Genomic DNA, 16,027 nt, shown 5'->3' on the forward strand with positions numbered 1-16,027 from the left:
TCATCACTGTTAACTGATTTCGGACAGCAAAAGGTGCTTATCGTGGACGCTAGTATTAGAGCAGACGCTCATCTATAGATGTACACGCCTTATCAAACCCGTTCTGGAGGCGCCAACAATCATCTCAAGGCAGTACAATGTACAATGAAGCTTAAGCGCTAAGCCTTGGCTTGCCTGATAAGTTTGCAGCATGGCAAGCGGATGGGTACTAACCACTACTGGATTAATTACACGAACCAAAAATTTCGAGTGGGATGCGTCCGATGCGATTTGTGATCGTCCTAGTGAAAAGCTAATCGGGAAGCTACTAACGATCGTCAGATTTGCAATTCAAGTATTTTAATCTCCGATTCTCGAGGTTAGGGTTTATGTAACCCTGATAGGGGGGCGCTTTCTTCGAACTTTGGCGCCTTTGGTTCATAGTAGTCCTGAATTGCAGTGATAGCACCCCCTTGCAGTGATAGCGCCCTCTTAGCCCCGAGAACCGGAGATTTCAGTAGCAGTACGATGGAACCTAGGTACTCGGTTTCTTTGAGACTGTGGCATATTCATTGCACGCCTGCGACAGGATTTACAAGCGAAATCTCTTACACAATGAAGGTAAGTGTAGCCATCGCGAATAAGCCATGTACATATATGAAATACCATGCTGATTGTAGTTTTTAGGTGAGCGGTTATCATGGTCAAATCATATATGCCCGAACAACTGACACCTTTTGACACGCCCATTGTTGGCGCTTCAAGAACGGGTTTGATAAGGCCAAACTACATGCGTACATCTACATATGAGCGTCTGCTCTAATAGCGTCCACAATAAGCACCTTCAAGCTGTCCGAAAGAAGTTGTTAAACTGTGACGAACAGCAGGATTTAATTTTCCTTTTCTTTGGCCAACTACCGTCAAACTGGGTCGTTAGTCTCTTCTGGAGCAGTCATCAATAGGTGTTAGTCTTGCGCCCTTCGTGCATATTAAAGTGACTGACCTTCTTCATAACCGTCTATGCCTCCTTCGGCGTGTACGCATCCCTCGAAATTTCGGTTCGTATCATAACCCACATGTAATTAATCCAGTAGTAGTTAGTTCCCATCCGCTTGCCATGCTGCAAACTTATCAGGCAAGCCAAGGCTTAGCGCTTAGCGTTTAAGCTTCATTGTACATTATACTGCCTTGAGATGATTGTTGGCGCCTCTTGAAGAACGGGTTTGATAAGGCCAAACTAAACGTGTAGTCATCTACATACGAGCGTCTCCTCTAATAGCATCCACGATAAGCACCTTTTTTCTATCGGAAAGCAGTTAACAGTGATGAACAGCAGGCACTGTCAGCGCTTCCACCCTGTCACGCAATCTCAAGGATGCTGGTCTCACTCGAAAAATCCTTTGAAAACTTACTTCCGAATGTGCGTCAATTGAAGTAATTCAAAGTCAGGTAAGGAATGAATTGGACAACAAGGAAGCAACATCCTGATAGACCCTGGCGCCACCTATCAATCGTGTCTTCGGTGCTCCAGCCTCCACTTACAAGTATGTACGAAGACGACCCTTTGTCGTGCAGTTCGTAGTCAAAGTTAAATCGATTTCGCCCTTTCCCTGCTAGTGGTTCACAATTGCCTACTACCATGACTCGTCCTGCAGTCTGGGCTCGCCGGATTCATGTGCGGTGCCTCTCTCTTATGGATGATATTGAACGTAGCGCACAGCTGCAGATGCAAGCCCGACAAACGATGCAGTCTGTGCCCCTTCCAAAAGCATTTAAGTCGCCACAGAACCTGTCCGACTCTGTACGATGTACATAATCCAGCCTGACGAATGCGATTAGTGATCAGCCTCGGGTGGATCATACACTCAAGACAGACCTACATCTGCTACGAAGATCGTCGGAACGCTGAATGTATGCCGCCGGTCAGAAGAAATAAAGTTTAATAAACATGGTGATGCGACGAGACAAACTCAGTATCTCCACGCTGATGATAAGATGTGGTTCGTTAGTACAACATCAATCATTTAGCTTTCCGAACGTGCACGGCAGACGATATTCCAAGATAGCGCACCTAGGGTGTTTTCAAGAGTGAACATGAGTTTTCAACCACACCTATAATGCAAGCTGCATACACTCAGATATAGAACGGTCATAAGGGACCAATGTTGCCTCTGTCGCAAATCAATGCTGTTCTTCTGACGTGGAACTCTGCTCACCCAGACCAATTCGACCTATGAAACCAATCTTAGCTAGATGATTGCTCCAAAAATAGCATCAACGTACCTCTTGTCCGAATGTCAGTGCTGGAAAGACTTGTAAGAGATCAACAGTTCTTGAATATTATCATGCTCATCCCAATCATACGTCACTCACCCAAAGGCGGCCACTGTGAAACCACAGTCAAAGTGAGATCGAGAGGCGATATCCGTTACTGAAAGTTGATTGACTGCAGTATTTTGCATGCATGTGAAGTCCACCCAGGGGCTCAAAGTAGATGTTGATCGTGGGTGATGGTGACAGGCATCAAGTTTCACCAGAGACATTCAGTCAAGCGTCTATATCCTAGGGCTCTTACAGCCGTTTGAAAAACTAGTAATAAGGGCCGAAGGCTGTATCACACTATTAGCACGCCATGAGAAAAGTCAAAGATTCGAACAAGCTGAGGCAATAACTCACTGGTGCCATACAATCTGCCAATGCTCACTCCTCAACGCCTAATCTGATGTAAAATTTGGTCTAATAAATGCCTAGGTGTGATGTGATGTGAGGTTTCGGAAAAGTTTGCCATCAAATGAGCAGCAGTATCCGCCCGCCCGAGCGCAACAGCTCCTCCGAGGACATTCAACTTGAGCGGGCTGACTCGGAGATCATGTCGGCGTGACAGAAATGTTGGATATACAGACAGATACCTCACCTGTACAACCCGAGGGCCCTTCAAGTACACTTCTCAATGCCTAATCTTGCTGTTTATCCTTGTCCTCAGCGTATGTTACCTCATGCAAACCTTCCCACCCTCCACCTCCGGCATTGCCCTATCATATCATAGGGACACCAATAGTAAGCGGTAGTGCAGAATCTGATACAAGACACCACACTCAATTTGCATCATACCTCCGGGCCGCCAATGCACATTCCTCGATGTACAACATTCGACGCTCAGCGCTCAATACCGACTTAAATCCTCGCTGCAGTTATTGGTCGCCTCACGCACAGTTGCGCACCTGTTCACAACAGATCTTCTGCCTCGGACATTAGGCTGTGATATCACAGGAATGAGAACAATGTAGGAAGGGTAGTGCCACTCTAGACTGCTGCACAGGCGATCTGATGAACATCCTAGCGGTGCGTGAAATCAAAATCCTTACTAGTGTCCGGTCGTCAAGTGCACAATATTTGTGGGTGCCGGGTATCTGCCGAACGTTCAGGAATATTAATGTCATTGGTGACAGGTGAACTCAGCTGGGCTGAGCCCGTGAACTGAGCCCAAGAATTGAATATTGAGCAGCCCTAATAGTAACTCATCAAGCATCAAGGATGCTGCGGTGCACGTGGGAATTTTAGCTGGTTCTAGTGTTGTTGTCGAAGCGAGGTGACCTCGAGGTATTACAGTTCGCTTCGGTTCGAATTTTGAGGCAGTTCGATCCACCTCGGTTCGTTGCGCCTCGTTCAGGACAATCAACCGAAGTGGCAACGAGGTCTACAATCTAATAGCAAGAATCTGATTGTCTCATCACTCGGTCCGACTTCGATGCACTTCAGTTCGTTCCACCTCATCAGAACGAAGTGACACTTCGTCTTGGTTCGCTTCGCCTCGCGCCAACACTACCGAGTTATGCCAAATGGAACGGACTCGGCACAGCCACACGAGAAGGTACTAGGTCAGTGACTATAGTACATTAACCAATGATGAAGGTATTGTTGGGTCATTGTTTGATAGCACAATCTGCTGAAGGCAGCATATACAACTTCACTGTACGCTGAATGTTCAGGTGACTCGTTGACCGGGGCCGTGAATCGGAACACGAATATGCTTTAGTAGTATTACCCCGCATCTTCTCACTGTTACTGATGTCTTTTGTATATCACTGGCAGCAGAAGCTATGTCTGCCAGAGCCGCGATATACGCAGGAGAATGGTTGTCTGATTTTTTTCTTATTTCATCCTTTTCACTCAGAGCATCACTCACTGCAGGTACCATTCAAAAGACTTTGACTCCACTCATGATCGAGAATCGAGATGGATGGCCTGGTGGCAGCGGCGGCGGTGTTGTACGGGGCCGGGAGAGTTGCATATACAAAGGTGCGCTATCATCATCACAGCTCAATAGTGCTGTGCAGATGAAGCACCTAGGCTGTGTCGCGGCTGGTGCCATGCGGTTGCATTGTATTCTACCCTCACCTGTGGTAGCGTTGTGATTAAATCCCCATACCCTATCTACAACTCACTACCTGAGGGCCGTTTTGGAGGCGCGCACTGCATGGCATGGATGTCAACTCTTTTTATGCATGCTTACGTTCATGTCCTACGTCTGGCGACAGGACGATGGCTCTCCACCAACATGCTCTTGTTTTCCTCCCCTACGTCAATTGCTAGCCGCTCCTTGTATTTTTGGGTGTTACATCTGCAGCTGCCGCAGGTGTCCGGCCCCCGCAGATTGAGGCTGCGCGCCCGCTGATTCGAGCTTTAAGTTCGCAAGAATACTGCCTTGCTCCTGACATTGCTCTTTCACGGGTGTGTTCGCAAGAATACTGCCTTGCTCCTGACATTGCTCTTTCACGGGTGTTGTGCGTACAAGCTGCTGTCTGTGGTAGCACAATATGATGAGAGTTGTTATTTACTACGAGGTAATCTGTTGAATGGCTCTTCCTCAGCAATGACCAATTCATGTCCTCCGTAGCATACCCAGGGTCTAACCCACTTTACCTCGCTGATAGGTTCTCAATGTGTGGATCAGAACGTTTCTCCGGAGAACGTGGATGATGATCGCCGTGGTGATTTCCATGGGGAAAAAACCTCTTCTGGGTGGTGCCTTGCTATGCAGGTGACATGCATGTTCTGATGCAACCGGAGCTGCAACTCTTGCGACCGCACTAGGATAAGACTATGCTCGATGCTGCAGTTTGCGATAAGACACGATCATCATTTCCCATATTAATTTCTTCACCAACGTCCACGGGACGCTGCATTGCCTGGATCGTATAAGTATCTTATAAATGACCTATAGCTAAGCGAATTGTCGCCATTAACCAGTATGAGTGCTTTACAAGGCTCTCAAGCTGACGTGCTCTTGTGGTCAAAGGTGAGTACAACTTCTGTAATCGAGTCAATCCTGGATCACCAACGTCCCGTCCCAGTACTATTATGGTGCGGCTGTTGTCTATTAAATCAGTCGCTTTCGTTAATCTATGTTTCTTATCCTGATAGTTGCATTAACATCGCTTTGGGTGAGCTATATAATTTATCATGACCGTGCAGTGATTCACTGTATTAAGACATATGACTGCATACTTTGCATGCCTGACTCGGCAAGTGGAAATTTGCTTGAACGCCCTATAGTATATACTCTGAACTGTAATTGATGCAGGTCGCTTTTATTCTCGATTCTCGGTGCGGGCTCGGCACGGTATTCTATCTCACCTGCAGTTACTTTCCATCTGTCTTCATGTTACTGAATATGCTTGGTGAGCATCAGATTTACACATCCACAATGTCATCAGGGTGTAACGCGTTCATGTTTTGCAGTGACTTTTTTGCCTCGTGGTTCATACACTGTATGATCAAATGTTGCAAACATGCGAATCCAACTCATACCCCCATCATAGCTTTGTCGCTTGATATATATAACAAATATTTGTGGGTCTAATGCTGATTTACCTCGACGCATACTGACTCTGCGTCTCACACCTCATTAGGTGTAGGGTTCCTGTCGATGTTTTCCGCCGAGTGTGGGTTTACCGATCGAACTAGCTATTGCTGATCCTGCGTTCTAACATCTGCACAAATCCCTGATGGTTCGGGCATCTTCATACTCAGAACACTTGCAGTATGGGAGCGGGACAGAAGGTTCATGGTGTTCAAAATCATCAACGTTATTGTGAGATCAATACCAGGACTCGGAGGCTGCAGCCGACTCCAGATAATATGTCTGACTCGTCTTCCGCAGGCCTATCTAATACCAATCCTCGTCTGCTTTCTAGAATTTATCCCATCAGTGGGTGAGTAAATCTCTCAAAACCTTTGCCTGCTCAACTCACAACATCTAATCTATTCGTAAAGGAGAATGTTCGATCCCTGGGGGTGTCGGATATCTTGATACGAAGGCAAAGTCTTCAGTGATTGCTGTGTACTGCTTGCTAGTTGTTGGCGAGTTAGGTTGCTATTAGAGGTTGCTACTCAAACATGAACTCGGACTAACCGCATGCCTTTGCATGTACATACTTGCAGAAATATTGGTGTTTGTGCTGTATCGCGTCTTCGAGAGTCATGGTGGCTGGGAGATCAAAAACCGTCTTATGCGTGGTCTCATACACCATAATCTATTGTACTTTAGCTGCAGCTTTGATTCGTGCCCAAATCATTCTTAAATATGTATTTACTTGCTAAATGTCACAGCTTTCTCTGTTTGTGTCATCCTCGCTACAGTCTTCCTTCCGGTAAGTCAATGTGCACACTCGAAGCCACCCCATTAACGCGAGATATAGTTTCCAGTGGTACACATGATTGCAGAGTGTGTTTAGTCTCACTTGGAGGAAGCGATGGTTACTCATTCGGCAGCAGGACTCAGGTCGTTGCTCTATCTCTTTTGGTCACGCGAATGCACAGGGACTTCTGGAGATCCGATCGTGTTTCTTGTAGCAACGATGGAGTGGATCTCTCTCTCTCAACATTCATGGCAGCAACTCCAGATGTCATGTGAGTGTAATCCCCCTTTAAAGCGTTGTGCAGCTAACATACGACCGAAGAAGACATGTAGAATGAGTTTATCAAGCGACGTAGCTGAATTGATGAATCGAGCTATGGTTCCTCCATTCTTTATCATGCAATCACGATAGAAACTTCCTGCAAGCCATCCTTTGCATCACTGATCAGTATTCATTGGATAGCTATAGGGATGTGGATTTCATGGATGGTATAACACATGATAAGAATAAAGGAGATTCGTATATGTTGCAGCGAGCGTCTTAGTAAAAATGATGGGGAGATAGATATACTGAAAGCACGACGTAGTCGACAATGATGATGGTGATGATGGCGCTGACACGAGTCCAGGGGCTAGTAGTCTGTGCGTTGAAACAATCAAAATGATCATACGGAACGCGGCAAATAAAAACCAAACGCTAGACGAAATTCATAACAAAGATAAACCCAGGGTCATGCAGATATCGTAGACAAGTGTTGGAACGTGACCAACCAAATAATGGCGCACCAAGAACCGTCCGTCGCAATCGGTAAGTCGTCTCAGCAGGTCCATGTTGAGTCGGCAGCAGCTGTGTACTAGCATTCCATCCACACAAAAATTCCCGATTCCCGGATAAAATCTAAAATATCCAGCAGCTCTGTCCTATTCTCGTACTTGTCCTCCTCCCCACGCCCGCATTGCCCCCAAGCACTCACCGCGGCCCGTACCCATATGCGGCTTGCGGGCCTGGCGATACCCTACCACCACCGATGGCGGGACTTGCCGGTCGCCCATCAAGTGCATATCCCATGGCCGCCTGCGGACCAGGGGACGCGCGACCTTGCACATCATATCCTATCTGTGGACCTGGACTCCTGGTCCGGGCCATCCGCGTCATCTGGATAGCCTCTGTATTATGGCCATCTGAGAAACCGTCACCAAATGTATTGGGCACGGGGCCACGATAGGGATCGTAGTAGCCTGGCTGGTCGTAGGTCCCGGCGTCGTCGTGGTAGGGTTGGTTGGGGTTGAGGTGCGGGAGGGGAGGGACGGCGTATGGATCTGGTGAATTTGTATAGGTTTCAGGAAGTGAGTTGGCAGCTACGGAATGGGCGTATCCACCGGGACTGGATGCGCGTGCGAGGTTCACCTCGGATTCATTCTCTGCACCGAAACCTGACCGGCCCGTAGAATTGGTTGGCAACGCGTGAACATCAGAGCCATGAGTGTTCAGCTCTGGCCACTTGATTGCTTCATCTGATGCGGTTGTTAAATCGTGAGGTCGTGATAGATTTACAAGTTACAAATCAGAAAACGCACTGTCATCAAAGTCTGCGAAGCGTTTTCTGGTGAACTTCCAAATAAAGAATGAGATGATGCCAATGACTGCAACACCACCCGCTACAGAAAGACCGATAATGGAGCCCGTGCCAAGGCCACTAGAGCTACTGCTGCTAGAAGAAGACTGTGTGCTTGACGGGGTCGTGCTGGATGTGGGTGTAATGACAATAGTGCTGGTAATCTCCTGTCCAGCAGAATTGGTTGTAACTTGTACCGATGTAGACAATGGAAGTGGAGCTGTAGTCGGGGTGGGGCCAGTGGTCTGGGAAGGTGGTGTGGAAGTGGTTTGGGAGGCGGTGGTGGCGGTGGTGGGGGTTGACGGTGGGGTAGCCGTCGTTTCGGTCGGAGAAGTGGTAGGAGGTGTCGAAGTAGTTAAGGGTGTTGACGTCGTTTGCGGTGTTGTAGTTGTAGGGGTTGTGGTAGGTGGGGTCGTAGTGGGGGTAGTAGTGGGGGTCGTAGTAGTAGGCCCCACGGGAGGTGCAGATATAGTTATTTGGCGCACATGAAGATTAGGCTTTCGCTCTTCAAGTAGCTGATGTGGAGCATGTGCAACTGATACCAAAAAACAAGACGCCACTACAAGAAGCAGCAGACATCGCGATGTCGTGCTCTTCATCGCGCTCTTCATCGTGCGGGTTTAAGTTGACTGTCTAATATCGTGTGACACGAAGATTAATGAGCGGTCTCTATGGTATTTTTCGAGGTTAGCACGTCGTTGCCGTTTGGGGACGTATGGTACGAAGAGGGAATGCAGGTAAATGTGAATGAAAGGAAAGTCTGGTAAAAAGCAGAGCGGCAACCAATGACCGGTGGCAGTGTTCACTGTCGTGACATCACCGTAACAGTGTCACATCTCGTATCAACGGGCTCTGCCCGCGCAGTAAGGTACATGATGGAGAAATCATTAAGCCTGTGCGACATGCTATAAGTAAGTCGTTGTCGTTATCATCATCATCATCACGGAGCAGCGCCCATCCTCAGTCCAATGACCTCCTTCCCAACAGTTTCGCAATCTCTCTATGTTCTCTAAGCCAATCCGAAAACCCTCTCGTCTCCCTTCCCTGCATCTCCCGTATTTCAATGAGATAGTTAGCAAACACGATCAGGGTGCCATAGCGATATCTGCGTGTAGTGGGCGCGCGTCAGGTAGCTACGTGAACAACACATGGATACAACTCACAAGTAATTCACCGCAACGTTCATCAGCTTCCGTTGCGCGCTTCCCTTTTCCAGGGCCTCTACCTTGAGTTTGTAGCTACACTCCTCATTAGTGCCAGAACAAGGCACGATACGGTCATTTCACTTACTCGTATATTGACTTGCGAAGATTCTGCACGTCTTGCATAAGATCAATGGCACGGTCCGTCAGGCGCTTTGCGATTTTGCCGTGAGACAAGACGCCGACAAGTTGCAATATAGTCTTGTACTCCCCTACCACAACATATCGTCAGACAGCAACACTCGGGTTTAACTGGCAATCAGACCTTGCCGGTAAGCCTGTTCCTCTGAGGGACCATCAATGGAGTCGTATTCAACAGAGTCGGGATCTTCCTGTCCGTCAATGTAGTTCTCTTCGCCCTGCCAATTCATCGTCGTCGATATCAAGCAGGCTGTGACCATCCCCGTGGTTGTACGACCACGGCCCATCTGACAATTGAATATGAAGTCGTCTGCCTCTGGATATCCGGACCGGACACGTTCCAGTAATTGTGACAGAGCATCAGGTAACGGCGCTTGTTCGTCAGTCTGTAAACGCCCATGAGCGCTTGTTTCATAGGAAACCCTAGTTCCTCACGATAGCAACTCGACCATAATTGATCTGTCGTACAGAATCAGCAACGGCAGACCTAAAAATTCAAGAATGTCGCGCTGACCTTGAACCCTTCCTTAGCCATAAGATCGAAAACATCTCTTGGGGTCATGATATCATCCTCGTCCACTGTCTCCCATATGGGTATGATAGAGAACACGCCAGGCCGCTCCTCGAGCTCATCATGCAAAAGAATACGTCCATTACCCATTCTGACCTCACGTATAACATCCTTCTTTAAGCGTTCCTCCATAGCCTCCACCATGGCTGTTGTGACCCCAGTTGCTCTGCGCGATATCAGTCTGCTGTGCCACGTGGTTCATAAACACTCACTCTACGTTTTCAAGTGGCTTGTTTACGATCCGCAGAACATGCGGGCGGCCCGCAATATAGAGGACCGGTTCCTATGTCGCTTCAGTCATGATGAAGCGAACATCGACATTCCGAGTCTCACCTCTCGCAGAGATGTCCAGTACACCATACTGTGACCTTGCGGATCAGCATCAACGCGTGCTAGCGCTCGCCGCAAACTATAGACAGTACCCGGTGAGACTTCATTCCATTAATACACTGCAAACCCACCCTTGAACTGTAGGCATTCCGCTGTAGAACTCAGTTAGCGAACGTCAAGTGTCATCCCTCAGAGAACAAACCTGCCGCACAACATCTTCTCATCAGCCGGATCTATAGGAGAAGAAGCCCGAGAAGAAGCCAGCTTCAATGTTAGTGGCACGCGACGGAAATTAGGAGAGCCTTCGATCCTCCTTTACGAGAAAATCATTCAGTTCACGCTTCATTGGAATTGTGAAAAGACGCACTCAGGGAGCGACATCTTTTGCAGGTTGGAGAAGAAGTCGCTCTTGAGAATGGTAGACGCAGAGAGAATGCTGCCAGATCGGTTTACTACCACTTGCCTGACTTCGTCGGGATGAGCCACACTCTCATTCACGTCCGCACGCTCGAGTGGCTTGAGGGCGTGTAAGCCTTCCGCAATGAGTTCCTTCTCGAACGTTTTGATGACTATGCCATACTGAGAAGTGAAACACTTTAGTAAGGTGCAAGAATGATATCCTTACCTGGGCGATTCTCAATGAAACTCTTAAAAGTCTCAAATGACTGCATTGTATCTGGCTCAGTAGATCGCAGATACGCCTGAAACAAAATGAGCTCAAAGTAGCGTCGCAAATTATGCATCCCTAGGGCTGTTCAATACTAGGATAAAAAAGAAAGCATTGTCTTTACCTTTTGAAGCATGAATGCGCTTTTGCTTCTCGTCAGTTGCTTTCTCAGCCAAAATACGCTCGTCTTCGATGGAGTCTCGGAGGTTCATGACAATCGCACATCGATCAATGACCTCATCAACAGTGTTCTTAACTGCAGGACCTTTCCGGACGATTCGAAGGAGATCTGTCTCAATCTCAGTGGTATACCTAAACAGGAAAGGCTAATAACGTACTATTGATGACTTGATACGAATGGCGCTTATTTCCAGGCTCATCCTGAAACATATCAGAAGTCATTGACATTGACAACGAGCCATGCTCCGTTCGAGGTGACCACTGAGAAAGCGCCCGGCTGTCATTCAGCCATTGTTGAATGAGGACAATCAACACCTGCGTTGCAAGAACATCAATATTGACAGTCTTTCGCTTCCACCCGTACTCACGGAAGTTAGAGTGCTCCTTCCTCGCCCAAGCTGGCAATTGACGACCGTAACCGTGCGGGAAGAGTCTGTACGAAGAACAAGGTCCATGAGCTCACTGATGTCTGCAAAATCAGGAGGACGCTCGGATGTGATCGGGATCCGAACATATTGGAGGTCCAAGCCATGTCTAGATTTACGGGATGCCATAATGTCCTTGAGTACTGCGACGTTCGAGGGCCGTACTTCTTCCCATATAGGAATCACAGATCCATCTGAGGTCTCTGTGTGAAGAAGCAACCTTCATTGTATTTCCGGGTATATGAATTATGGTTTGAAACTGCCGGTAAACAAAGACCCACCTTCCCCCAAATGCTTCAAGCTCTGCAAGGACATCATCTTTCAGACGCTCTTCTAAGATTTCCAATCGCGAAGCAGAAATCCCTCCATAATCTATGATAGTCCAGTCCTTCAGGAACATTATCAAACCTAAAACCTGAGGGCGCAAACCTTTCATGTTCCGGAGGGAGAAGCGCTCGCGCCTTAAACAGTAAGGCGCGCCGTTGACATACACAATGGGTTCCTCTCTCAATGTCACCCATACGACTTTGTTGGCTTCAGGGTGCGCCTCTTTCACACGATGCACCACCTCATCGATTGCAGATTCAGTGGGTTGGCCGCTCGCGTATATGTTAGTCCCGGGTATGTTACGAAAGTTGATTGCCCCGCGGACTGAGTCGGACACACGATGAGATTCTGAAAGCCACTGATCTGACTTGAGAAGCGTGCTATTTGACAGGCAGAAGTCAAACACGTTACAAACACATGATGCTGACGTACCTCTCTCGCAAAATAATTCCACTCCGATTCTGCGGTAATTCATGAGCCCAAGTATTTCGTGTCATTCAAAGAGCGAACCTTGACAACGTGGTCACTATACTCATCGCCGAGTAGCTGACCTCCGGCGATCTCCACATCGTTCTTCTGTCCAGCCACCAGAGATTTATCTTCTGTTCCTGATCTCGACAAGAGAGAGAGATCGTTGACGGGCGCAAAAATATTGAGTCTCGAACCGTATGTCTTGCGGAGAAACTTGATTTGACTATAAACATGTAGGGCGTCATTCAATGTTTCCGAGTCACTGATATGCTGGGACCAGCTTACTTCCAAATTTCTGTTCTCGCCTAACAATTAAGACGTTAATGCGGTGATTAGGGAATATTTCATCAATTACAAAGAATAACGTACATTTAGCCAATCCAAAAAGGTCATCTCAAAGTCATCAACAGAATCAACATAACTCGCGAAGGTGATCATGAAGAAACTAGCAGGTATCCGGTAACAGTTATTAAACAATATAGTCACAACAAACCACGTACTATTTCTCCAGCGCACTCCGAGCCTTGAATAAAAGATCTTCTCGTTTGCTTTCGTCATTATCGGCCGTTGTGAGTGAATATTTGACCCTGTGGGTGAAGACATCTTCCCGGAGATTAGTGACATGATCACCTAAAGAATCAAGACATGGTTAGCGGCCAACCCCCAATACATAACAATGTCATTTTTAAGGCACAAGATCAAAGACATAATGAAGCATGACGGTGCACCTACATGCATCTATTACACGGTCGACCAGTCTTTTAGCCTGTAAGCCGTGATCTAAACACCCGAGTAGACTCAATATCACTCCATAATTGCCTTGGTGTGCTTTGCGTAAGTTCTCCAAGAGTGTGGGTTGCGCCATGAGCAAGGCAATCACAGTCTGCGAATGGAGATCTGTGAGAGATAAAGTGAGTGATTTCCGAGATAAGGCCGCGGTGATACGTACGTCGCTGTAATACATAGGTCAATCTTAGAAGTGACTTATTTTGGTCCTGTTGTGCACTGGCATTTTCCAGCGCTTGAGCTAGCTTGATATCAGTGGCCGCCTTAGGAAATACCAAGTTCAAATCAGCACTCGAGCGTAATCGAATGACGTACGGGCCCCATACCTGATTTGTAGGCTGACAAAAGTATGTCAAGGAATTTGTATCAAGAAAAGATTGTGAACTCACCGTACTGATGCCAGGGCTGCCGTTATCCATCTTATAGGATCCGCTACCCAAATTGCTCAAGAAAGATGACCTACTCGGGTATGGATCTTCTAAACCTCTAGCAAGCAGCATCTTTCTCCTGACGATCACGGCAGCGACCATGGCGAATGTAGTTCGAACGGCACCCATACCGCAGGAAAATACAAGAGCACTTCGTACCGGATCTGTGTTTTTGATAACACGTAGGTACGCATCTAGGTAGTTGTCCTAGGTGGTGTAAGCGGTAAACCATAGTTACAAATATGACGTGCTCACTTCAATGGGACGGTCGGGGGATATAGGGATACTGAAGTAGTAGATCAACGATGTGACCCTGGCGCCAGGACGCATAAACAACATACCGGTGATACTACGAGGAAGAGAGTATAAGATGAAACTTGAATTCAGGAGAATAAATGAAAAATCGACGAAAGCATACCTCTACATTCCACCCATCTGCACGCATTTCGTCCCAGAGTTCTCGTGATGTTCTTACGTTGACCTTGTCAACATGGGTCCAGGTAGGCAAAACGGCGCCGTCCCCGGTCTCGGCAGCTGTAACAGTTGACACTCAACATCCGATGGAAGAGAAATATTGTCTGCTCACGCAATTCATTGTGAGTTAATATTAGGCCGCCATACCTGGTCAAACAGAATTAGTGCTGTCACCAACAAGCGATATTGGATGGGTATCACTTTGCTGATTCCTGTAAAATATCGTTTTTTAGACGTTCTTCTATGGCTTCTAGATTTTCAGCGCGATCGGATAATGATAGGGTTCTTCTTGGTTCGACGGAATCGCGCAAGACGAAGGGTCGTCCTGATATATACACTAAAGGAGAGAACAAATGCATCATGAATAAGACGTGCAAAATTTAATGTATTAAGTTGGGTCATGATGATGATTTGAAGATTGCGAGGAAAACTTACCGATCGGTTCCTCTCGCGTAGAAAACCAAACGACATGAGACGGACTGATGGTGCCAGGGCGACAGCGCAAGACGGAGAGAATTGCTCGTAGGCCCTGTGTGCGAGGTTGAGCAACTCCGAAAACGTTTGTGTTACGTGATGCCCTGAAGTTGGGAGCACCATGGACATTTAAGTCGAGATCAAGAGCTCGGCCTATTAAACTCGTTGTGAACTGACTTCACAGCAACCAATGGTAATCAAGCGAACCAGACGGGTAATAATCTGTTTTCAAGATGAAGCCTCTGGACAACACACTTCCCGTCCTTGTTTTGACAACAGATGGTTCTGCTCGCTTCAAATTGTCCATGAGATCAAGAGGTGCGATGGCTTGTTTTCCTGTCATCGATATTGTTGATTCGCTCACGACGCGAGATGTTCTGAGAGCTTTGATATCTCTAGATGCCAATTGGAGAGCCGACCGATCCACCAAAGGTACTGATGCTGGACGTTCGGTCGCATCATCTAGTAATGTCGTTGGAAGCTGGTTGACGTGCATGGCGCTTACTTCGAATGGCACAAAGCGGGGAGCTTGGTTGTCTATCATACGATGAGACCAGAGACTATTAAGTAGTAGTTGGCTAAAATGCCTCGAATCGAAAGTCCACAGTGCGTCACACGACTGGCATGAGGACAAGTCGTGTCCATTACATCCATGTGAAGCGTGAGAATCTTCATCAATGTTACTGCTAGTGGCTGTCAGCCAACTTCCAAGTGAGGCAGACTAGCTAGTGGTGGCTCGCTGAGCCATTTCCGCAAGCTCGGCCGACACTTACCAAGTTTCCTTTTCTTTTCATTTACCTTTCAACGACTTTGCACTGATGCGGGACTTCAGTGGAGTGTGTAGTGCCCTGTTATCATTCTGAAGTAGATCAGCTCCGAATAGGGTGGGAAACACAAGTCCCTGAACGCATCAATTACATCAGTGGTAATGACCCATAGGCCTCAGGCCTCAACGTTCAACCACCGCTCGGTAAGCATATTTCCTGGTCATTCTTAAGTCGAAGTTCACCGCCCTCGCGCATACCTACTCTGCGCTGTCCTGCTATGTTAGCGCCACTCACTTGAACGCCCATTGCCGAGCTACCCGACCAATACTCGATGTCGATATCCCCGACTTCGACTCCCACAGCGCTGCCAGCTCTGATACCAACAACAGAGACTGCCACTGCTCCGAATTCTGCTCCCAGCCCCACCTTCCCCATACACCAATTTGGCTTCCCCATCCTCGTGTCCACTGTCCACCCTCTCCCATACAGAACTTGGGTGTGTAGTCACGGTGTAGCCTCTCCTTGACAGTATTTTGTTCTTTACATATC

The 16,027-nt window shown here is 47.5% G+C and overlaps 4 protein-coding genes across 4 annotated transcripts; 1 reads left to right on the forward strand and 3 right to left on the reverse strand.

Annotated features, from left to right (window-relative positions):
- The first annotated feature begins 3,762 nt into the window (after positions 1-3,762).
- Positions 3,763-4,479, forward strand: DFJ58DRAFT_356962 (uncharacterized protein). The gene is made up of 3 exons (XM_041380004.1): positions 3,763-3,968; positions 4,016-4,278; positions 4,330-4,479. The coding sequence occupies exons 1-3, from the start codon at positions 3,961-3,963 to the stop codon at positions 4,392-4,394; spliced, it is 336 nt and encodes a 111-aa protein (XP_041244283.1). The 5' UTR covers positions 3,763-3,960; the 3' UTR covers positions 4,395-4,479.
- Positions 4,480-7,589: 3,110 nt separating this feature from the next.
- On the reverse strand, positions 7,590-8,132 carry DFJ58DRAFT_659929 (uncharacterized protein; the record flags this gene model as incomplete). Its single annotated transcript, XM_041382117.1, has 1 exon — positions 7,590-8,132. A coding segment is annotated over one exon (543 nt), but the record flags the coding sequence as incomplete, so codon positions are not given.
- Positions 8,112-9,009, reverse strand: DFJ58DRAFT_786291 (uncharacterized protein). The gene has a single exon (XM_041390075.1). The coding sequence runs from the start codon at positions 8,844-8,846 to the stop codon at positions 8,178-8,180; it is 669 nt and encodes a 222-aa protein (XP_041244285.1). The 5' UTR covers positions 8,847-9,009; the 3' UTR covers positions 8,112-8,177.
- Positions 9,010-9,023: 14 nt separating this feature from the next.
- DFJ58DRAFT_356974 (inositol hexakisphosphate-domain-containing protein) lies at positions 9,024-15,351 on the reverse strand. The gene is made up of 33 exons (XM_041380005.1): positions 14,919-15,351; positions 14,673-14,864; positions 14,439-14,574; positions 14,350-14,384; positions 14,182-14,297; positions 14,105-14,112; positions 14,019-14,049; positions 13,725-13,970; positions 13,662-13,673; positions 13,499-13,598; positions 13,282-13,446; positions 13,050-13,179; positions 12,919-12,994; positions 12,835-12,854; positions 12,589-12,772; positions 12,511-12,539; positions 12,181-12,458; positions 12,033-12,123; positions 11,695-11,971; positions 11,485-11,641; positions 11,271-11,435; positions 11,105-11,224; positions 10,847-11,048; positions 10,682-10,792; positions 10,611-10,631; positions 10,483-10,558; positions 10,362-10,432; positions 10,093-10,315; positions 10,014-10,037; positions 9,703-9,964; positions 9,526-9,649; positions 9,399-9,473; positions 9,024-9,340 (listed from the first exon to the last, which is right to left on the reverse strand). The coding sequence occupies exons 1-33, from the start codon at positions 15,253-15,255 to the stop codon at positions 9,196-9,198; spliced, it is 4,239 nt and encodes a 1,412-aa protein (XP_041244286.1). The 5' UTR covers positions 15,256-15,351; the 3' UTR covers positions 9,024-9,195.
- Between the last annotated feature and the right edge of the window lie 676 nt (positions 15,352-16,027).

The sequence above is a fragment of the Suillus subalutaceus genome (assembly GCF_016647625.1).
Source record: "Suillus subalutaceus strain FC151 chromosome Unknown DFJ58scaffold_48, whole genome shotgun sequence".
In the NCBI taxonomy this organism is placed as follows: domain Eukaryota; kingdom Fungi; phylum Basidiomycota; class Agaricomycetes; order Boletales; family Suillaceae; genus Suillus; species Suillus subalutaceus.

Excerpts from the sequence above, each read along its gene's own strand:
- DFJ58DRAFT_356962 (XM_041380004.1), top strand. Across the intron at positions 4,279-4,329 it reads GGAGAGTTGCATATACAAAG|GCTGTGTCGCGGCTGGTGCC; the intron begins GTGCGCTATCAT and ends TGAAGCACCTAG.
- DFJ58DRAFT_786291 (XM_041390075.1), bottom strand. The coding sequence starts at position 8,846 with ATGAAGAGCGCGATGAAGAGCACGACATCGCGATGTCTGCTGCTTCTT.
- DFJ58DRAFT_356974 (XM_041380005.1), bottom strand. The coding sequence starts at position 15,255 with ATGATAGACAACCAAGCTCCCCGCTTTGTGCCATTCGAAGTAAGCGCC. Across the intron at positions 13,180-13,281 it reads CGACCGTGTAATAGATGCAT|GTGATCATGTCACTAATCTC; the intron begins GTAGGTGCACCG and ends TTGATTCTTTAG. Across the intron at positions 11,642-11,694 it reads GAAGGAGCACTCTAACTTCC|GTGTTGATTGTCCTCATTCA; the intron begins GTGAGTACGGGT and ends CTTGCAACGCAG.